The following is a 23,816-nucleotide window of genomic DNA, read 5'->3' on the forward strand; positions in this document are numbered from 1 at the left end:
TTTATATCACTCGATCGAGTAAAATTAAGCTCAAACCACTCGATCGAGTAGAAAATCTACTCGATCGAGTAAAACTTAAATTGAATTTACTCGATCGAGTAGAAAAAGGACTCGATCGAACATAATTATACTCGATCGAGTACTTTCCAGCGCACAATTCCTGCTTCGCGCACTGAACTTCAAACGGCTGCCATTTCTTCGTTACTTGGGCAAACAGGGCGATTCCGGTGGCGTTGGAAAGCTAAGAGGACAATATTTTATCTCCAATTGGAATTATCTGAATATCAGTTGTTGAACTCTAGATATGGCTCTTCAAAATAGGCACTAATAATTTGAAGTTCTTCCTTTGCTCGCCTAGCTATCTTGCTTCTTTGCGCATCTCAAGACAGCTACATTCCCACTCCAAATTCACTCTTCCTCCAAATGCATGCTAAACGGACGGTAAAAGGCTCGATTTCACTATTTTCTGGTTCATTCCTACAAATAAGACAAAACAAACCAAACTAGCATATTCGGGGCATTTCGTAGCATAAAACTACGATAATAGCATATAAATACGTGCATAAAAAGGCCTAAAAGGACTATATAAAATGCACGTGTCAAATCTCCCCAAACCAAACCTTTACTCGTCCTCGAGTAAACTAAATGCAAACTAATGGAACGGAAAAGATAACTCAAAGCTAGCTATAACTTGTCTACTTAAACTAGTTTAATGCAAACTAAAATCAACAGTTACAGCTACAATAGTCGTTACGCAAACGAATTATAAGATGTCCATAAATAAAGCTGACCTATCGACCATGCAAGACCAACAAAATCGGACTCTCACGTGGTCACTCTTCTCTCATGAAGCAAAGGGTGAAAGTATATGTATAAGAGAGAAAGAGAAAACAGTCACTCACCTAGACTGCGATCTACATAACATGCATGCAACAAAAATGATAAACGATTCAAGTACTATGCATACACTCCAACCAACAATGTCCGTCACAGCCGAGGGCTTACAAATGATATGGAAAAGTGAGGTTACAGGTGAGAAAAGGCAAAATAAATTATGGAAATGTGGAGGTAAAGCGTCAAGCTAGCTCCTAAACAGGACCATATAAGACTATCCAATTCTCAACTGGCTAGAAAATAAAGTACAAGTGCCCTTCATTGGCACACATCTCACTAATCACATACACTATCTTCTCAAAAATATGGGAATAAAATAGAGGAGTGAGACCGTCACAAGATAAGAATAAGCACAGTCGATCTCATATTCAACCAAACTCAATCCAATTTTTCTAATTTTTCCCTTCTTCTCTTTCACGCAGGATTCCGATTTTTTCAATTTTTTTTAACTTTTTTTTTTCTTTCTTCCTGCATCACGTGTGATTTCACTTCCTTTTTTCCTTTTTTTCTTTTTTTTTCTTTTTTCACATCACACGTTCCTTTTTTTTATCTCTTTCATGTCTCTTTTTCATTCTTTCTTTCCAATTTCTTTCTTTTTCACCAACTCCGTACAAATGAAAGTGAGCCGAACTCGCAACAAAATGAAACATACCTCAAAAATTACACTAAACTAGCTTGACTGGCAGGCTAAATTTGGGTGTAGCTAATGGGTCAAAAAGGCTATATTTGGCTTAAGTGGAGCTAAATGGGTGAAAAATGAAAGATAGGGAATTTTGCAAGCACCTCCCTGCATGTGACACCGACCACAAACCCGAATGTATACAATTGACAAGAAATCGAATTTCACAAATGTGCAAAAGTAATTGACATGTTATGCAAGGAGTACTACTCTCAATTCCTATGTAAACCGGTCATGAATGTCACCAGTTATAAGGCTCTAAAACTCAGAATTTATAGCCTATGTTGCCAATTTATCAGGTCAAGTCTAAACAGTCAGCTAAATTTGAACAAAAACTCGTAGATATGCGCAAGACTCAGCTAATAACTGTCAATAAAGTGCAAGGCTCAAGTAAAAAATGACAAGTTAAAGTGCAATTTCATCACGGAAATCTACCGTTCCGACTCAACCTATATGTTTTGGTAAATTTCTACCAATTTAGGGTTAAAGTGGTCTTAGCGCTAGGTCAATATTGCGATTTATGTGAGCGTCGTATGTTATTCTGTTTGAACGATGAATGCAATGAACACAAGCAATTTTGGTGACGCGGAAAACCCAATGTGGGAAACAACCGCGGGGGGAGACGGAATCCCACCAATATTTTTACTATAATTCGAGAGGAAATACAGTTCTTATGCTTGCTATGAATGCTAAAGAGTAATTCGTGTATGTTTTTGATGATCATTCTTCGTTGCATGGGTGTTCCTTATATAGGGGAGGTCGAGGAGCTAGGGTTTCTTCCTTCTTCTCCAAGTTACTCCTAATTTAACAATGGGTAGGTCTCTCCTTTCTTCGGATCTCGCAAGCTATTGGACCCTCACAAGCTTCGTCCGTGTGGATCAAAGCCCACTTCCTGCGTTACTCGCTGAGGCTGGCACCCTGGTATCCTGCATCCCGTGGCGCTCCCAGGCCTGCTGCCCCAAGTCAGCCCATATCCATATTTTGGGCCTAATAGTTTGCCCCCAATTTTCTGCGAAAAGTGCAACCCTAATTATTTGAGCGGGAAATTGCAGTGTATCGTTAAGTGACTTCTCGCATACTCCATTTCAATTCACATTTTTAAAAACCCCAACTACCCTCTCCTATTTAATCTCATCCGCCCACCATTTTCTCTTTCATCATCATTTCATCTCCTCAAACCTCTCAAACTTCCGTCTCCCCAAATTCCTTCTTTGTCAACACCCTTTCACTGCCAGCGCCGCCTTCATCCGTCCTCTCAGGTACTTCCATTTCTTTCTCCTCGTTTATTATGGCTAAGACTCGCTTAACTTCATCTTCCTCCACCACCATCGACCTTGAAAACGACGACTTCCCCACACAGGGAGTCCTCAAAAGACCACACTCCGGTGACTCCCACCTTACCCAGGAGGATATACCCAGAATCAAAGCCCTGCTGGGGCTAGGTGACGATGTGGTGATCCACATCCCCAAACCTGGTCAGAAAGCAGATGCTTTTCGTTCGGGGTGGATTTGCCTGTACACCTACCCCTTTGTCCTTGGCCTCAAATTTCCGTTCCCCCCAATGATCCAAGAGTTCATCCGCTTGAACTCTCTCCCTATGGCCCAAATTGCTCCTTATGCGTGGAGGATCCTCCTGTCCACCGTTGCTCTGAACAATAGCATGGGCGCCGAGATTGGTTTATCAGATCTGGCCCATAGGTTCGAGTGCCGATCACTGGGGCACGGCCAATATACTTTTAGGTCTGTGGAGAAGACCGAAAACTTCCTCCTCTCGGCGGCAAAAGGGAAGGACGATGGGTGGTATGAGGATTTCTTCTACATCAAGCTCGAGTCTCTTCCCATTCGTGCTGACTACCTGTTTGAACACTGGGTTTTCGCCAAGAGTAAGTGCATTTGCATGTTCATTCATAATTGCCCCCGTCGCTTACTATTCTTACTCTTTGATTTGACGCAGAACTCAAGAACCCTGAGAAATCCGAGGACGAGGATACTTCTGTTGCCAAGCTCTTTTCCATTCCTGAAGATCGTAGATTATTCCCCCTCCTGCTTGCTGGTTTAGACGATTCTGCTACCGAGGAAACCATGTCTTCTGGTAAACACCCCTCAATCCCTTGGAATTCCCTGTCTCCTTTGATTCTTTATTCTGACCCCCTGCGTCCCTGTGCTCCTGTAGGAAGTGCCAAACCATCTGCCTCCGAAATCCTGATGCGCCATGCCAGGAAGAGGACTGCTGACTCCTCTCACTCTCCTGCCTCTTCGAGAAGAAGGTCCTCTTCTAGGCCTGCTCCAGAGCCCATTGAAGCTACCCCAATATCGCGCGCTCCTGGATCCCCCATTCATTCTGATGAACTGCTCCTACGCCTCCCTGCTGAGTTTGGGGACGCTGATCGGGCCAACTACTGGCCCGCACTAGAAAGGCTCCTGACCCCAGCTTTCTCCAAGGCTTTTGACTCAATCGCCCCCAGAGATGATCGACCCGGCCGCAGAGCACTGCTTCCTGGTGAGCCCTCCTTTTGATGTTCCACCTCTGTCTTTGCCCCTGTGCTTCCACGACTAATGCGTTCTTTTCTTTTGTTTCAGGCTCTCCAATCTTCTCTCTACCTTCGCAAGATGCTGCAGAGAGCTAAGGTTGAATGTCTGGCTTCTGTGGGGAAGAACAAGGAGCTCACAGCCACCTGCGCCAAGTTGAGGGAGCAGCTCCACACAGCTTTCCAGGAGAAGGAGGCGGCCAAAGATCAGCTGGCGAGGACCCAGGAGGCCAACTGCGTTCTGACTTCTGGGTTAACAAAGGCAGAGGCCCGTGCTGAAGAGATGGCTGAGCTGGCCAAGAATGTGGGAGCCTACACTGCTTTTGAGGGGCGGATTGACTGCATCCGTGCCTATACCTAGGGGAGGCACACATCCTGGAACCTGGAAGAGGAGCTGGCTGAATTTGCTCGTGCATTTCCCAATGGCATGGATCTGAGTGCCCTGTTCCCTCCTGAGGCTGAAGCTGCTAACCCGGAGCCTGAGTATTCAGCCATGGATATTTCTGGAGCCATTTCTGGGACTGTTGAGGAGATCCTGGCTGGGGAGGCTGGTGATGGTGCTTCTACAACTCCTGGAGCTGTCCAGGTACCTGCAACGGAGAAGCAAATAGAGCATGGGGAGCAGAGCAATGGTCAGGAAGCAGCTATTGAGAGGATTGACCTCTCTTAAATTTTATTTCAATTTATCTGGGGACTTGGCCCTGTGTGGCGCAAGTTTTGTAAAAAACTATCTTATTTTGGTCCGTTTTGTGCCTGCCGGTGTGCAGGTGTTGAACTTTTGATGGCGCCTGCTAAAGGTAGCAGGTGCCCTACTTTAAAGTAGCTTTAGGCCCAGGTTTCCAGGCCTTACTTTTGTTATACTTGTGTTTTTGCCATCAATTTCTGGAGTTTCGATTCCACATAGGTATACCCAGGAAGCTGGCTTGACTCCAGGTGCACAGCCCCTGTTTCCGGTGATAGATTTTTGATAACATATTCCACCCATGACGTGGAATATCTTATCACTAGGGCTAGCTGACTTAGAGCTCACCTTCATTGAATATTTCTGACTAACAAGGAGTGTTGCGCTCCTTGCGGTTCCAGACGTTTGAAATCCGTGCGTGCACCCATTGATCTACGACATAGCTAGCTAAGGAATTACTGAGTTAACGTTAAGGTATGGGTGGTCTTAGTATGCCGAACCCTGCGCGCTACCTCGGCGTATGCTCTCCATGTGGCTTGACTTTAGATAAACGTCTCGCGGCCTCACATGGCAGGGGCTGGACCCTCAAAGTGTGCCTCATCTGACAAGCAACCAACATTAGTACCAAAGCCCTTCTTCGTAGAAGCATTATAAAGTCCAAAGTAGTGCAAATTACCTGGTGCTGTCTCATGGTGTTCCAGGGCAACACCTGGATCCAGGAAGCCACAGCCTGTACTACTCGGTTTAAAAACGACTCTTTCTAAAAAAAAAGAAAAGAAAAGCTAAAAGGAAAAAAGTTTTCATAAAACATTCTAATGCCTAAGGCATATACTAACCCCCACCCTTTTTTTTTTTTTTTTTTTTTTTTTTTTTTTTTTTTTGCTTCACGGACTTTCGAAGGGTCCTTTGTACACTAAAGTTTTGGCACTTTGTCAAACAAAGTACCGTTTCAAGTGACGGATGTTCCAGGGTTTATCCAGGATTTGACCGTGCATGGTCATCAACCTGTATGCCCCATTCTTAACAATGCTTTCGACCGATATGGCCCTTCCCATTTATAGGCGAATTTGCACCTTGTGGTTCTTGGTATTTTCAAATACCCTTCTTAGTACTAGGTCCCCTACTTCGAGGGTCCTGATTCTGACATTCTTGTTATATGTCCTTGCTACGGATTGCTTATATGATGCCATACGTATGTAAGCACTTTCTCGCAGCTCATCAACTGTATCCAGGCTCCTGGTCATTTCGACTTGGTTTTGCTCCGCCGTTTGACAGCCGTATCTGTGTGTGGGTACCAGGACTTCTGAAGGTATCACTGCCTCCGCTCCGTATACTAGGCTAAACGGAGTTTGACCCGTTGCCATCTTTGGAGTTGCTCTGTCTGACCAGAGTACCAGTGGTAGTTCATCTGCCCATTTTCCCCCTAACTCTTCCAGCCGCTTCCTGAGGTTCTCCACAATAATCTTATCGCTGGACTCAGCTTGGCCGTTGGTTTGTGGATACCTGGGGGCTGACTTTCTCAGTGTTATGTTCCATCGTGCACAGAAGCCTTCAGTGTTATCTGATATGAACTGGGACCCGTTGTCGCATATGATCTCGGATGGTATCCCAAATCTGCTTATGATGTTGCGCTTGATGAAAGAGATCACCTGTTGTTCTTTTACCTCTGTCATGGCTTCTGCTTCAATCCATTTTGAGAAGTAGTCGGTCATTGCTAGCATATATACTCTGTTTCCTGGAGCCCTGGGTAGCTTTCCCACTATATCCATGCCCCACATCATGAATGGCCATGGAGAGATAATTGGATGCATTGGTTCTGCTGGCTGGTGAATCGCTGGAGCCGCCTTTTGACATGATTCACAACGTTTGGCATGGTTTATGGCGTCTGCGCACATTGTGGGCCAGAAATACCCCTGTCTTAAGATTTTGTTTGACAGGCTTCGTCCTCCAGCGTGGTTCCCGCATTCTCCACTTGTGCATGTCTTGCGAAAGATTGTTTCTGCTTCCTCCTTGCTTAAGCACCTGAGGCATGGTCCTGCCAATGATTTTCTGAAGAGAATATTATCAATCATGATATACCTGGAAGCTTTTATTCTGAAACTTTGTGCTTCCTTTCTGTCTTCAGGGAGCGTCCCATCCCTTAGCCAATTTAGGTATGGAATCCTCCAATCTGCATCCTGCTGTCCCACTGGGGAAACCAGCATTCTGGTTCCCTGTACGCGCTGCACGTGTACACCCTTTACTGTGGAATCCAAGTCTGGCTCTTTCGGATGGTCAACAACACGTGAGTAATTGGTATGTTTGACAGCTCTGTGGGCCGGAAGGTTGCCCCCAGCGTAGCCAGGGCATCAGCCTCCACGTTCTGATCTCGTGGCACCTGAGTTATCTTGAATGTCCTGAACTTTGATTTCTGCTCTGTGGCTATCTTTAGGTAGGCTATCATCTTTGAATCTCGTGCCACATATTCGTTGTTCACATGGTTTACCACAAGTAAGGAGTCACTATATACCCTCAGGTTCCTTACCTTGAGCCCTGACGCCATTTGCATCCCAAGTATAAGAGCTTCATACTCGGCCTCATTATTGGTTGCCTTGAATTCGCACCTGATGGCTTGCACTATCATATCCCCTTTGGGAGATCGCAGTACTAAACCCACACCAGCCCCTCTAGCATTTGAGGCTCCGTCAATATACAGGGTCCACACCTCACCATCCTGGCTTTCCATCATCGTCAGCATTCCTTCCTCTGCTTCCCCACGAGTTGCGGGCGGTCGAGACGAAATCTGCTAGGGCTTGGGATTTTATCGCCGTTCGGGTTCAAATTGCAGTCATAGCCACTAAGATGCACCGACCACTTAGTCATTCTCCCCGAGAGTTCAGGGCTTCCTCATAATAGTCTTTAGCGGGTAATTGGTTATGACATGGATGGTGTGAGATTCAAAGTACGGCCGCTTTATAAGAGGCATAAACGAGCCGATGCTAATTTTTCAAAAGAAGTGTACCTGGTCTCTGCAGGGGAGCAGAGACTTGCTTTGATATAATATACGGGATGCTTTGCACTCCTTCTTGTTCTTTAACCGAATCTAGCGCTTACGGCCGCTTAGTGATCGATAGATACAAAAATAGTGGTTCCCCTTGCTCAGGCTTCGCGAGTAATGGCGGCGTGCTTAGGTAGCTTTTGAGTTCGGCAAATGCTTTTTCATGCTCTTTAGTCCATTCGAATTTCTGACTCTTCCTCAATATATCATAGAATAGTTTGCACCTATCCGAGGCTCTTGATATGAACCTATTTAGGGCCGCCACCTTTCCCCGCTAGCCTCTCGCACATCTTTTGGTTTCGGGGTGATTCCAGTTGGAGTATTGCTCTTATCTGCTCTTTGCTTGCCTCAATTCCCCTCTGTGTCACCATATACCCCCGGAACTTTCCCGAGGATACCCCGAACGAGCATTTGGATGGATTAAGTTTCATTTTAAACTCCCTCAATGTCTGGAAGGTATCCGCCAAGTGCTCCATGTGCATCTCTGCTTTCTTAGATTTTACCACCATGTCGTCAATGTATACTTCCATGGTCTTTCCTATTTGCTGCTTGAACATTTTATTTACTAACCGTTGATAGGTGGACCCGGCGTTCTTAAGGCCGAAGGGCATGACCTTGTAACAATATATGCCCCTCTCCGACATGAATGCTGTCTTTTCCTGATCTTGTGGATGCATCTTGATTTGATTGTAACCGCTCCAGGCATCGAGGAAAGTGAGTACCTCATGTCCCGCAGTAGCGTCCACCATTGCGTTGATATGCGGTAGTGGGAAGGGATCCTTGGGACAAGCTTTGTTTAGATCTGTGAAGTCTACGCATACCCTCCACTTACCGTTCTTTTTGGGTACCACTACTACGTTAGAGAGCCACTCAGGGTAACCGACTTCTCTAATCTTATCTCTGCTGCCAGAGGCTGTCCACTTCTTTATTGATGACTTCATTTCTTTCGCCGCGAATTTTCTTCTTTTAACTCATTGCTTTGGGTGCGGCTTGGGTTTACGCTTAATTTATGTGAAATAACGGATGGGTCTATGCCCACCATATCATTGTGGGACCAGGCGAAGCAATCCATGTTGCTCTTGAGAAATTGAATCGATTGGTTGCGCAGCTCTTCACTGCAGTGGCCCCAATCAACACTCGTTTATCCGGTGCTCCTCATCCAGTGTATCTCGGTCCAACTCTTCCGAGGGAGGTTCCTTGTATTCTGTCGAGGTGCCCCGGTCCTGTAATTGCTATGAGGGGAGCTTGGTTGTGGCTTTGAGGGCTTGGGTATAGCAGTTTCTGGATTCCTCTTGGTCTCCTTTTACCGTAACTGTGCCCCATGGGGTTGGGAACTTGAGACACCGATGATATGTTGAAGGTACGCCTTCATCCGATGCAACCACGGTCTCCCCGGATTACGTTGTAGGTGGTTGGGCCTTCGATGATTAGGTATCTTACTAATTTGTTAACTCCTTCAATATATGTTGGGATGGTTATCTCACCTATTGAATGCGCAGCCTCTCTCCACTAAATCCCACCAAAGGGCACGATTTCTTTATCGGGTTCTCTTTATCGAAACCCATGGTTTTGAGGGTTTCGAGCATGATAAGGTTCACGAGCTCCTGTATCTACCAATGCTTTCCGTACAGTGCAATTGCCAATGGATAATGTTATGGTCAAGGCATCGTCATGCTGTTCTGCGCTGCTTTCCATGTCGGTTTCATCGAAAGTTACTGGGGGTAAATTGCTCTGGCTTACTCTGTACGAGGTTTCTGGATGACTTCCTTTGCTTCCGGTGGCTTTCCTCTTCGCGGCGGAATATGTCAATCCTGCTAGCTCGGATCCGCCTGTTATCACGTTAATAATCTTCGTGCATACGGGTGGAGCAGAAGGAAGTACCTGATTTGCTGCTTCCCTTCTGTCCTGCTTGCCCCCACGTGATAACAGGTGGTCCAAATTTCCTTTGCGTACCTGGAACTTCACCTCCCTCCGTAATTTGTAGCAATCTTCGGTCCTATGCCCTATGTCTTGGTGCCATTCACACCTCTTACTGCTGTCTCTGTCGTCGTTTGGCCTGTCCTGAGTGGGTGGCTTTGGCCATCTCACCTGGTCACCCAGATTTCTGAGCGCTTTCAACACCCTTCCATTCCCGTGTTGAACCCGTATTCGATAGCTTAGGAGGGTGTGGAGAATCGTCAATTTGCTTTGAGCTTTTTCTCGCTACCCTGCGATATTAGGCTCCGTTGTATGGCTTAATTCTGTCATCCCTCTTTTTCGTGCGAATTTCTGCTTGTCTTGTCGAAGCTCTTTGTACCCTTTACGCCTGTATATCTTCTTCCAATCTTAACGCTGCAGTAGCTCTCTGTTGAACTTCCTCGAATCTCTCACAAGGATACATAGTTAATTCTTTGTAGAGGTTTGACTCCTTATCCAGGCCCTGCCTGAAGGCGTTGATAGCAGTGGACATATCGCAGCCTCGTATTGAGACTTTTTCTGCGTTGAACCTGGTGACGTAGTCCTTGATTGATTCCCCTATCTCCTTAACGATCCCGTACAGTCACTTGGCTCGCTTGGGTGTCCTGCGCGGCTGGGAGAACTGTTGGTTGAAAGCGTTGACCAAGTCGGCGAATGATGATATGGTGCCATTAAGCGACCGACGAACCATTGTAATCTTTGCTCGGTTAGGGTTGAACCAAATCCCTTACACATACATGCCTCTTTTGAGGCTCCCGTGGCCGTAGTGACCATCATCTTCTCGCTTGAATTGACCGATGTGATCGCAGGGTCTGTGGTTCCATCAAAAAGAGTCATTGTTGGGACGCTAAATCCTTTTGGTAAGGCCACTTTGTGGCTATATCGTCGGAAACGGTGAATCGGCGTAGCTTTCGGTGCAGCCATCTCCATAGGCGAGAGGCATACCGGGACCCTCCCGAGGAGGCTTCGTAGTTCCCGGTGCTGCTGTTCTATGTATGTCTCTCTTCCGGAGGGTCGCCGATGCTCCCGTGGCTGGTGTCCTGCTCCTTGTACGAAGTTCCGTCGTTCCAGGATTTACGCTGACGTGCTGCGATGTTGCCGCCACCGGAGTGTCTTCCCGTATATTCGCCTTGATTTGTAGTTAGCATCCTGGTTCTGGGACTGCATTGTGGGGCCCTGCTTTTGCGGTCTGCCGCGCGCTGATGTGGGTGTAGGTTCCTGGTGCACTGGTTCCTCATCTGGTGTTAGTGCCCCTAGTCCTGTTGGGACCAGGCCTCCTCGTGGCTGTGGTGTTCCTTCCATATCCAGCCTGAGTGCTACTTCGCGTGGTAATACCCGTGTCTGCCTTCGATCCCTACTTTCTGCTGACGGCCTTCCAAATCTGTCTTCTTGCATCTCAGGGGCTGGACTAGCGGCCTGGTTCCTTAATTCGTTGATCTGTGCTCGGAGGAGGTTGTTGTCCTCCTCCATCTGGGTTCTCATGCTCCTATTCTCGTTCTGCATAGTCCTGATGGTTCTGGCTAATGTGTCCAACCCGCTTATCATGATGCTGGTAGGACTCGGAGGTGCCTGATTCTGCTGCCTGGGTTGCGCTCCCCTTCCTGATTGTGGGACTCCCTGTTGTCCCTGGGCGAATCCTGGATCTTTGGTCTGAGCTTTTCCCGAGGATGGGCTTGCTGCGGCTGGGGAACTCTGACTTTGCTTGGCTGCTTGTATCTGAGCAGCAGTGGTGATTTTACCCGAAGTTGTATGTGCTGCTGCTGCTGCTGAGGGAGATGGTATTTGTGCTGCTGCTGAAGGGGGCGGCACCTGTGCTCCTGGTGCGCCGCCGGTGTTGCCTGAGGTTGTTTCTTTGTGTCCGGACATGTTTTGATTGTTGGGTAGATTGACTAACGAAGACGACCACTATGCCCCACGGTGGGCGCCAAACTGTTTTGGTAAATTTCTACCAATTTAGGGTTAAAGTGGTCTTAGCGCTAGGTCAATATTGCGATTTATGTGAGCGTCGTATGTTATTCTGTTTGAACGATGAATGCAATGAACACAAGCAATTTTGGTGACGCGGAAAACCCAATGTGGGAAACAACCGCGGGGGGAGACGGAATCCCACCAATATTTTTACTATAATTCGAGAGGAAATACAGTTCTTATGCTTGCTATGAATGCTAAAGAGTAATTCGTGTATGTTTTTGATGATCATTCTTCGTTGCATGGGTGTTCCTTATATAGGGGAGGTCGAGGAGCTAGGGTTTCTTCCTTATTCTCCAAGTTACTCCTAATTTAACAATGGGTAGGTCTCTCCTTTCTTCGGATCTCGCAAGCTATTGGACCCTCACAAGCTTCGTCCGTGTGGATCAAAGCCCACTTCCTGCGTTACTCGCTGAGGCTGGCACCCTGGTATCCTGCATCCCGTGGCGCTCCCAGGCCTGCTGCCCCAAGTCAGCCCATATCCATATTTTGGGCCTAACACTATATACAAAAATAAATGTGAATATTTTATAAATTTTCGTTTTCTTTTTAATTTTTAATTTTTTTTTTTAGAGAAGAATGAAGAACAATGCATACGAAAATTAAACGTGATAACAGGAATGCAGTAAGAACAACATGCAGACACAGATATGGATGCATAACCTCCCCAAACCAAACCGTACAATACCCTCATTGTACCCAAAAATAGGGAAAAGAAATGCAAACTAAAAAAGGAGAGTGAAGATGCGGAAAACTTACAAGATAACGCGAAGAAGGGATCTCCCCAAACCAGCCAGCAACATGGGAGGTCACAAACAGCTTCATAGTGGCGTCATACGAAGCGAATCAAAGCAAGAAAACTCGATCGAAAGAACCGATTATTAAACAAAATAAAAACTGAAATGTTTGAAAAACAACTAAAAATAAAATCTCCGGGTTGCCTCCCGGGTAGCGCTAGTTTCAGACAGGTCGCAGCTCGACCTTCTTTCTTCATCCAGCTGCTCCAGTCAGTTACAATCAAAGCAGCTCAAAGCTCTTAGCATGAGATCATATATCTGCGCATGTGCTACATAAGAGCATAAGTAGCACCATGATATAAAAATAAAATAGGAAATTGAAATATTTAATCGTTTAAGCCTGACAAATTTCCTATGACAGCTCCTAAATTTGTCCACAAAATAAAGGAGCTCAGGAGCAATTAACAATAATCTAAGGTCCTGTTTCAGATTAACAAATTTATGATGACAAGAACGGTGGAAAACTGTTAAATCATTTGACCAACTGGGAGGGGGTATAGCATTAAAAGAAAAAACACGAGTCATACGAGGTAGCGTACTATTAATATTAACAACAATAAAATTATCGCTAACTACCTCAAGTGGGTTGCTCTCAATGTCGGAATCATTGACAAAAGAATATATTACCTCATCCGTGCTAGGAGCAATTACCGACTCAGCTGTCTTCTCGTCACCCTCCTCTGTGGATATCGTCCCGTAAGTCGCAGTCTCAAGTGCATCCAGCTCGGCCTTAAAAAGGGGGGATTCACTGTATCCATTATCATCATCAAAATCGTCATCTAGAACAAACCCACATGACGAATCAATGCTCTCACTGGCCAAATCAGTCGATCGAGTAGAATTTTTACTCGATCGAAAGCTTTCCTCATGATATTCACTCGATCGAGCACATAAATTAACTCGATCGAGTACTTCCTCTAGGCAACTGTTCGATCGAGTGGTGTATTCTGTTCGATCGAACACTTCTTCTGATATTCTATTCGATCGAACACTATTACTAGCTCGATCGAGTGATTTCTCTAGTGCAGCGCAGAAATCTTCATAACTCGCTTCATTTTCGGATAGATCTTCGTAATTCGAGCCATCCAAATCATTAATAGCGCTAAGCAACTCGGGTCCTTCATGGGAAAGACCACTCTCGGTGTAGGTAGAGTATACCTCTTCTGGTTGCCTACTATTCGACTCAGCTACTAGCTGAGCTATTTGAGACTCCAGCTCAATGAGTTGAGCTTCTGTACATCTATCATACTCTTGCCTTTTGGATGCAAGTGCCTTCATCAAATATTTCAGCTCCGCAATCTCTTCTTTCCGTATATCAGGAGGAGGAGCTTGTTGTTGCGGTGGCCAGACAAAAGGAGGCTGTTGGTAGCCTTGTTGATAAGGTAGATGTGGCGGCACAACTACAGAGGAATGGCTAGCTCGTCTACGGTGCTTGAATGCGTGGACCTCGTCATTTTCTGCCATGCAAAAAGCTGCATTGTGCTCAGCAGCACCACATCTCCCGCAGTAAATCACCTGCTGTGCCATATAATGGAACATAGGTGACGGGTCAAAGGTACTTAAGCCTTCCCTTTGACGATCTTTTACCTAGAACTGTCTAGGTAAGACCTGTAGGACCTATCAAAACAGCATTAAAGAAAAAGATAAGAATGGCCTCAAGGGATAAAATACCTAAGTACTACTAACAGAAGTCAGCGGTAAGTAGGGTTGATCTCCACAGGGAGGCGGTCACTATCTACTTGTCAATTTAGTCCGTCTGAGGTCACAAGATGGGGGTTTTAATTGATTTAATTAAAATACTGAAATAAAGGCAAGACGAAATAAAAAGAGAGATTAATAATAAGAAAAGAGGACTAGGATGTCGGGTCATCAATGATTATCAGTCAATTGCAGCTAAGGTCACAGATCAGTCAGTTGTATCGGTCTAAGGGGCAACAAATATCTCCTTCCGGTCTCAATTCACCCTAAAACACTAATAGCTTAGCATCCGCCCTCACTAAAGTGCCCTAGTGCTCACTGCAGGTCTCACCCCTTCCAACCTTCCGGTCTAGGTCCAGGCTTACCAATATTAAATAAGCAAATTGTGTCGACTCAACTAGCAGGATACAATTAAAGCAGCGATAAACAACAGAAACATAACAACAACGACAGATCTGCAACCTAATTAACAATTAACAATAATCATCGACTCCCCTAATCCTAGCAGAGAGAATTAGCTAAACATAATAAAGGGAGGAACAGAAATGAAAAGAGAAATAAACAAAAACATAAATAAAGGAGAGAAGGGAAAGAGAGAAAGTTACAGTGAAAAGAATCCGGGAAAAGAGCAAAAATGAAAAGAATGTTTACAGAGAAAGAGTAAGGAGTGGCGTCCTAAGAAGAGTCGAACCCCCCATTAACCTAATTATCAAAGTTTAAATAGGAAAACCAAAGTCTATCACGAAATTAAGCCCAACACGGGTTAATTAATCCCGCGTAACATCAAAACCACTCGATCGAGTAACTTTATATCACTCGATCGAGTAAAATTAAGCTCAAATCACTCGATCGAGTAGAAAATCTACTCGATCGAGTAAACCTTAAATTGAATCTACTCGATCGAGTAGAAAAAGGACTCGATCGAACATAATTATACTCGATCGAGTACTTTCCAGCGTACAATTCCTGCTTCGCGCACTGAACTTAAAACGGCTGCCATTTCTTCGTTACTTGGGCAAACAGGACGATTCTGGTGGCGTTGGAAAGCTAAGAGGACACGCTTTCATCTACAATTAGAATCACCTGAATATCAGTTTTAGAACGCGAGATATGGCTCTTCAAAATAGGCACTAGCAATTTAAAGTTCTTCCTTTGCTCGCCTAGCTATCTTACTTCTTTGCGCATCTCAAGACAGCTACATTCCCACTCCAAATTCACTCTTCCTCCAAATGCATGCTAAACGGATGGTAAAAGGCTCGATTTCACTATTTTCTGGTTCATTCATGCAAATAAGACAAAACAAACCAAAGTAGCATATTCGGGGCATTTCGTAGCATAAAACTACGATAATAGCATAGAAATACGTGCATAAAAAGGCCTAAAAGTACTATATAAAATGCACGTATCAATAGACACCTGGTCGTTTCCAGATGAGGATATACTCCAAACGGATTTAGACTCCTGGGACCTCTATTTTGATGGAGCATCGAACTTAAGAGGATTTGGAATAGGGGTGTTGCTCATTTCTCCTGAAGGCGAGCATACACCAATCTCTGTCAAACTCGACTTCGAGGTGACAAATAACGCTGCAGAATACGAAGCTTGTCTCATTGGATTGCAAGCGGCAGTGGGTTTAGGCATCAAGAATCTTCGAGTACATGGGGATTCATCTTTGGTCATCAACCAAATCACGGGATCTTGGAAAATCCGAAGCGAAAGCTTAGCACCTTATCAAGCCAGAATAGACCAGGTTGCCCAATTCTTCGATCAAGTGACCTACCTACATCTACCTCGAGAGGAAAATCAATTTGCAGATGCTCTTGCAAAACTTGCATCTTTGTTTAATATGCCGGATAGCATGGTAGAAATGCCTTTATGCATCGAACGACGGTCAGAGCCAGCTTATGTGCACCAAATCGCCGATGAAGAGGAAATCACAGAGGAACCTTGCTTCCAAGCGATCCTAAACTTCAAGCTCAATGGAACTTATCCACCAGAAATGAACAAAATGGGACAACGCGCTATCCGCTTACTAATTCCCAATACGTTCTCATGCAGGGAGAATTATACAAAAGAACACCTCTTGGTGTAATCCTATGCTGTCTTGATCATTCACAGGCACGGAAAGTGATGGAAGAAGTCCACGATGGAGAATGTGGCCCTTACATGAGTGGACCCATGATGGCAAAGAAAATCACACGTTTGGGATATTATTGGACCACGATGGAATCCGATTGCATCAAATATGTAAGACATTGCCATAATTGCCAAATCTTAGGGAATGTACAACATGTCCCTCCTTCATTGCTTTACACCATGACATCTCCCTGGCCATTTTATGCTTGGGGAATTGACATCACCGGCAAGATCACTCCAGTAATGAACAGAGGTCACTTGTTTCATCCTAGTAGCAATCGATTACTTCACCCGGTGGGTAGAAGCGGCTTCCTACACCGCCTTACGACCAAGAACGTGGCAAAGTTCATACAAACCAACATTATCTGTCGATATGGTTGCCCACATGAGATCATCAGTGACAATGGATCACATTTCCAAGCTGAGACCGAACAATTGCTAGCCAAGTACAAAATCAAGCATCACCACTCCTCGCCATATAGACCACAAACCAATGGCGCGGTAGAGGCGGCGAACAAGAACGTTGTCACGATTCTCAAGAAAATGATTGACAACTATAGAGATTGGCCAAGCAAGATACCCTTTGCTTTATGGGGATACCGTACATCTGTTAGGACGCCTACTGGGGCCACCCCTTTCTATTTGACCTACGGCATGGAAGCTGTACAACCAGTCGAGCTAGAAGTACCATCCTTGCGTATTTTACTCGAAAGTCAAATCCCAGAAGCCGAGTGGAAGAGGGATAGATATGAAGAACTCATCCTCCTGGATGAACGAATACTACGTGCATTACATAATGTGCAAACATACCAAGCACGTATCAAACGAGCCTTCAACAAAAGGGTTAATCCAAGGAATATAAAAGAAGGAGACTTGGTCCTCAAATCAATTAGAGCTCTTTTACCTGTCGATCCACGAGGAAAATTCAAACCCAATTGGGCCGGGCCATATCTAGTCAAGTCCATACTTCCAAGGGGTGCGGTTAAAATCACAGACCTAGATGCGAACGAATTTGCCAACCCAACAAACCTCGACTAACTGAAACGTTACTATGCCTAGAATAGGAGCAAAAAACGCGCCTCGCGTAACCTCACGTGTCGCTCATGTGGCACGAAATAAACGGCCCCTGGCCTAGCCGAATTAAGCTAATGTCATCTTGCTCGTGCATTTTGATAATTTGTCATCCTCATATCATCAAATAAACTGAAATGCATTTTAGGAGTAAGTAAAGCTCATGCTTATTTTCTAAGTTCATTACAAGCTCCTGCTTAGAACATTTATTCTTTTACATTTACTCAAACTACGCGCAAGGGTTTGATTTCATTTTTTAAATGAATACGTAGGCCATCCTTCACGGGATACAACCCATTTAATTATTTTAAATGTAAATAGAAGGACATTTGCAATTGCATTTGAAATTCGACAAGAATAATCATAGAAAATCATAACGGTTTCATGACCATTTAACCTTTTTTATTTCATTTCTAATGATAATAATAATAGTACGTTACATAATAAAAATAAATAGGCTAGAGTTCTAAAAACCTCACCTTCTTATTACAAACAATAATAATAATAATAATAATAATAATAATAATAATAATAATAATAATAATAATAATAATAATAATAATAATAATAATAATAATAATAATAATAATAATAATAATAATAATAATAATAATAATAAAGACTTAGGCTACTCTTCCATTTTCCCTTTGCCTTTGTCATTTTTGTCAAATTTCTTGTCCCGACCTCAAGCTGGACGCTCTTGCGCCACTTCAGACCTAATAACCAACGGTCTCTCTCGTGGTCTTGGTTTGTCATTCTTGTCAACCACCATCTCGACGGTAGGATAAGTCTTCGGTTTCTTCGAAGGATGAACAACTCGGAATCCGGGTTCTTCCTCTCCCTCAGTCAGATGCTTCTCTTTCTACTTTTCTACCTCACGAACCTTGTAGTAAACAGGTTCGCTTTTTCCTCAGTCTCTCGCGCTCCTCCGTAGTAGTAGCTTTCCTCCACCGCAGATAGGAATCCGACACCCATAGAGCACTAACAGAAGAATTCAAGAACCATATGTTCTTTTGAGCCCATTTGATGGCTCATTCTCTTCTACTCTCAGTAGTAAGCGCCACGGCAGTCTGCGGGACAATGTCAAGGTTTGGGATCATCTGCTTCAACCCAACCTACCTCATCAACCTCTCCGGGAAGACGCATACCATAAACTCCAAGCCGGGAATGCGAACAGATCGGGTAGGATCCAAGGAAGATACTCCAGTGACAGATTTGAGATGGCACCATGGTACGATCCATCTAATTAAGGGGCCATCTTCACTCTTCAATTTGTTTTCCCAGTAGTTGCAGACTCGAGTGAAGTCCACCATGTAGAGCCTGGTCCTCATTGCAATTGAGCGAGCATGATAAGCAGGAACATTAACTGGGGGCTCGATCAATCGAAGACGCTCCATAAGCCAGACCTACCAGAAGCAGGAATTAAAACAAAAAAAACAAAAAGAAAAAAACGAGAATATAGAAAAAAAAAACGAGAAAAACAAAAAAAAAAAGAAAAAAAAAGCGAAAAAAAAAGAAAAAGAAAAAAAAATCTTTTACTTGCAAAATAATGGGACTCCCCAGATAAGGAAGGTCACGATTGGCTATCCTGTTATCTAAACCTAATAGGATCTCTCCTAAACCCAGACAAGCTGGGCTCCTGCGCAGCTTCATTTGCTCAGTCAAGCTCAAATAACGAGGGTCGCCTCTCAAATCCTCATCAACATGCCCTTGAAGGACATATACATGTAATCGGCAAAACCCGAATGCCCTTCGCCTCGTAACATAAGAGATAGTGGGATCTGCTCTATTGATGAATCGGTCGATGAAATCCGACATTCGCAGTCCTTTAGAAGTCACAAGACGGTCCACATCAGCTCTTGCCAACCCAAGCAAATACCTAAACTTGTTATTATACCCCTGAAAAGTGGAGGGAATAGCAGGCAAATGTTCCGGGTCCTAACCACCAATCGCAGCAATTTCTTCAGGAAATGGGCAAATGTCCCCTTCAGGGAAGGCACATACGTGATAATTTGGGTCCCAATAATCAAGACAAGCATCTAGGAACGGTTTGACCACTTTGATCAGCTTCAAACTCAATAGCGACCCAAAATTATAAGCACCCATGTCGTGTTTCTCCACATTAGAGAACTCATTTGTCCACTCTTTTAGACGAATTTCGAGAGTATTCATGATGTATGCTTATTTTGAGAGCTTTATGTAATAAGACGAAGAAAAGAAGGAAGAATTATGTGAATAAAACCTCCCTCGACGTCTCTATTTATACTAAAAGTTGTTTGCTAAAATCCGTCAGGACGGATACACTAGGGAACAGGCGCAGCACCTGCTGCTCCTCTTCGAAGGGACGCAGCTCTTGCTGCACCTCTTCCTCAGCCATCTTTCTGTGATTTTCCGCGTTGGATCTTTCCTAAATTCCTCAACGAATAATTTCCTATTCATACGGGTTATTATTTTGGTAAATACGTCAAGTTGCCATATTTCGTGTTTCCTAATTTCACGGGCACGCATGTCGAGGCGATATCGACATTTTCGTCATTTTAGCACACTTATACATTTTTCTTTATTTTTCTTTCTTGGGAAATCATCTCACCAATTTAATTTAATTTATTCATTTTTTTCCAAACTTATACATTTCTTTTTTTAATTTTCTTTTTGGGGAATCATTTCACTCTCGTTCCACATCACATTTCAAACTTATATGTTTCTATTTTTTCTTTATTTAGGGGGTAACCCTCCCTACCGTCCGGTCATTTCCGGCAAATTTTCTACATTTTTGCATTTTCGAGTCACTGTTTTGCGCTAATTTAGGCCATGTGTACAAATGTATGTTCTACGTGATTTCTGTGTAAATTTCGGCAGCATGACGGCGCAAACCGTCATCTACCAAACCTGTTCAAAACTAACCTGCAGGTAAAAACAAAGCAACCCAGCATCAAAGGCACTCAGGCCATCATATATACAATCAAGAGGGGATATGTACACCAAACTGGGGTTCTAGTCCCAAAACAAAGTCTGAATGTCCAAAATGTGGTTCCTAAAAATGTACAAAACACAGCCAAAAACAAAAAAGCAACAAACAAGCTACTGTTGGTCACCGTCTAGCTCAGTAACTCTCGCCTCGAGAGCAGCAACCTCGGCATCGCGGACCTCGAGCTCCCTCAGCAGGCGAGCTCTCTCCTCCCGAGACTGGGCAAGCTGTCGCTCCAGCTCACGCTCCCTCTGCAAACATCAAGAATTGGCTCATGTCAATCATTTCAAACATAAGGAAAGTTAGAAAATTCAAAAATAAAGTAAACGGAATATTCATACCTGACGTCCTCGGCCGAAAGCAAGTGCCTCGACGGCAGTAGCCCGCAGCCGGTTGGCTACCCTTCATAAAGCCACGAATCGGGATGGCGCAACCTACATTTCAAAAGAAGAGATTCTTAACGATTGGTGGTCGTACTCACTTGGAGGTTTAGTTTTCGGTTACTTGTCGTTAAGAGCACCTAGACCAAAACAATATTTATAACTTCACAAACAACTCTACTATTAGTAAAGAGGCAAGTAAAGGTCGGATCCCAAGGGACAGGTATTGAAGTAAGATTTTCAATTGTAAGTAGCGGTGTCTAGGGGTGTCACAATTTGGGGTTTGAAGTAGAAGATCACTAAACTAAATAGCAATGAAGGTAAACAAGCAAGATGATTAAAATGAGATGTAAACAATTGATAAAAGGCACTAGGGTGTCATGGGGTCATAGGGGATTCATGGGAATTGATCATACAAACATATTCTCAAATTATAAGCAAGCAATTATTGTTGTGATGGACCGAGTTGGTTTATATCTTACAATCTTAGGAAGGTTTGGGTCCCGGAGCCGAATCGATTAGATTGTACAACACCTACAAGTCGACTTAATCCTCCCTACTCAACTATATGCATGGTCTAATGAGACTCGAGTTGGTTTATGTCTTACAAGTCTCATTGAAAAGGTAAGTGATGGGTAAAAAATGCAAGGATTCATAGGCTCGCATTTCATCAAACATAACATGCGAATAAGTTGAGATCACAACAAGCAAGCAAATAAACTATGAAAACATATTAAATTAAGCATGAATCATTCCCCATGTTGATTTCCCCTAATTACCCATTAACCCTAGTTAAGGACACTACTCACTCATTATCAAGTTTAGCATGTTAACAAGGTTGTCAATCACATTAACAAAGCAAGACATGATGAATAAATGAAGATAATTAACAATAATTAAAAAGGGATTAAGAGAATTATACCTACTAATGATTCCAATAATAAAGCAAAGAATAATAGAAGTACTTGATGATTGATTGGAAGGTTGTCAATCTCTCAATAATAACCCAAATAATCTTCAATTACCCAAAATAAAAGATGAACAAAAGAGAGATTAAGGAAATGATATTTGTATTAAGACTTGATTAAAAGTTGATTACAAGATTAAGAAGAGATTAGAATGATATAAACTACACTAGAGATTGATAAGAAGAACATGATTATCTAATTAGACTAATGGGATATTTATAGTGGGGATTAGGTACATAAATTAGGGTTTACTAAGGGCTTAAATGACGATTAAGTCCTTGAGGAATCGCTCCTCTCAAAAGAGATGCCGGTCTCCTTTTTGCCTGTCTTTCCGAAATATGCGCATCCTTCATAGAACAAGAAGAAAACAAAAAGTTGCTGTAACACAATCCGAGCGTCCAAGGCAGCGGGACGAGCGGATTGCCTGGCTATTGGACGAGCGGATTCCCTGGCCGGACGCTCGGATTCTGGCCTTCTTGGACAAGCGTCCCGAGGGTCAAGCCGCTCGGATTCTTGGTCAGTTTCCTTTTTTTCTTCTTTTCTTCCTCCTTCTTCCAACAATCCTCGGGAACTTGTCAGAGATGCAAGGATCTTTCCTCATTATTGCCCATCTACTATAATATGTACAAAGGCCTTCTAGTCTTGTCTTGTCTTCTCTTTGATGCTTGGTCATTGAATTCAATCAATTTAGCTCTATTTTGCCATGAAAATGCAAGGTTTGCACTCCTTTCCTACCAAGGGAACAAAACCTCAAAGAATATGCAAAACAAAGGACTAAAGACAATAAATGACCTAAATATGCACTAAAAAGCATGGGAACAAGGCTAATTCGGGGACTAAATACGCTCAAATAATGGTCACATCAAATATCCCCAAACCAAACCTTTGCTCGTCCCGAGTAAAGAGGTGACAAAGACTAGGACCGTTATTTAAATTAACCTAATAGCATAGCCGATATGAGACAATTAGCGGGTCTCACTCCGCCCCTTCAACTCACAACAAGACAACCATGAGGTAGGATGCCTTCTTGCAAGGCAAGGCGGGTCTTGCCAAAATGGCGACACATCCAATCATTAAAGCACACAAAATCAAGTAATGGATTCATCTACAAAAGAATAGCCACTTTCCTCATCTAAGTGGCGGAAATTATCTACAAGGGAAGCAATTCAAGGGTACACACTCCTTCATAGATGCAATTTCTTCAAACTACTAAGCCTAGGAGGATACCAATAAATCACCTCCAAGTTGTGTCAAGCTAAGGTACCTTTGTCCTCAATCGTTAAATGATTTTGTCAAGAATAGACTCCTTATGGTGTTAGAAACACTGGAGGATCGCGGAATTCCCCCTCTTGCCTAGACAAGAAGAAGGGTCGTCCCCTCTCTACCATGCACAAAAGTGGATACGATGGATAAAGGGATCGATAGAATTTTGAGTTTCATTTGGGAGTTTGCTTTTGTTGTTGTTATTCCCCCCAATTTCTTGTGGCATTTGACATTTGAGAACATTTTCTTGCCATTTCTTTTGATGTTTGGCATTTCAACACTTGACAACTTTTCAACTTTTGCATTTTTCTTTTGAACATTTTCAAAGTCACCCCAATTAGTAACGAGGGTGCCTTATTTTTGAAGCATAGGAGTTTTCATTTTGTTACTCCTCTTTTCTTTTGATGCATTTGCAAAAATTTTCTTTTCTTTTCTTTTGAACTCAAATTTTTGAATAATTTCTTTTTGTGCCCATTCCCTTTGATGTCAAAAATGTATGGTAGAACATGGATGAATGATGGTTGCATGGTTTCAAGGGTCACCTTGGAATAAATGGTAGCCAAGGAGTTATCACACCATAAGGTACTCTTGACTAGGCCTTAATCCATGGGTCAAAGGATACTAGCATGACACATCCTAGGGTGTTTTACAAGTATTCTAACAAGCAAAGTCTTAAGAAGAAAAAGCATCTACTAGGGCCTATATACACTTGTCAAGTTTTCCAAGTAGACAGTTTCAAAAAAATTTTCTAACATGAAAACTACATGCCATGATGCAACTATCATATATAC

General features: G+C 43.6%; 2 protein-coding genes across 2 annotated transcripts; both read right to left on the minus strand.

Moving 5' to 3' along the window:
* Window positions 1-7,022: 7,022 nt before the first annotated feature.
* Window positions 7,023-7,508, minus strand: LOC141608236 (uncharacterized). The gene has a single exon (XM_074427598.1). The coding sequence runs from the start codon at window positions 7,506-7,508 to the stop codon at window positions 7,023-7,025; it is 486 nt and encodes a 161-aa protein (XP_074283699.1).
* Window positions 7,509-9,371: 1,863 nt separating this feature from the next.
* LOC141608237 (uncharacterized) lies at window positions 9,372-10,269 on the minus strand. Its single transcript, XM_074427599.1, has 2 exons — window positions 10,126-10,269; window positions 9,372-9,908 (listed from the first exon to the last, which is right to left on the minus strand). Exons 1-2 carry the CDS (start codon window positions 10,267-10,269, stop codon window positions 9,372-9,374), a joined length of 681 nt encoding a protein of 226 aa, XP_074283700.1.
* Between the last annotated feature and the right edge of the window lie 13,547 nt (window positions 10,270-23,816).

This window comes from Silene latifolia, chromosome 10 (assembly GCF_048544455.1).
Source record: "Silene latifolia isolate original U9 population chromosome 10, ASM4854445v1, whole genome shotgun sequence".
Lineage (NCBI taxonomy): Eukaryota > Viridiplantae > Streptophyta > Magnoliopsida > Caryophyllales > Caryophyllaceae > Silene > Silene latifolia.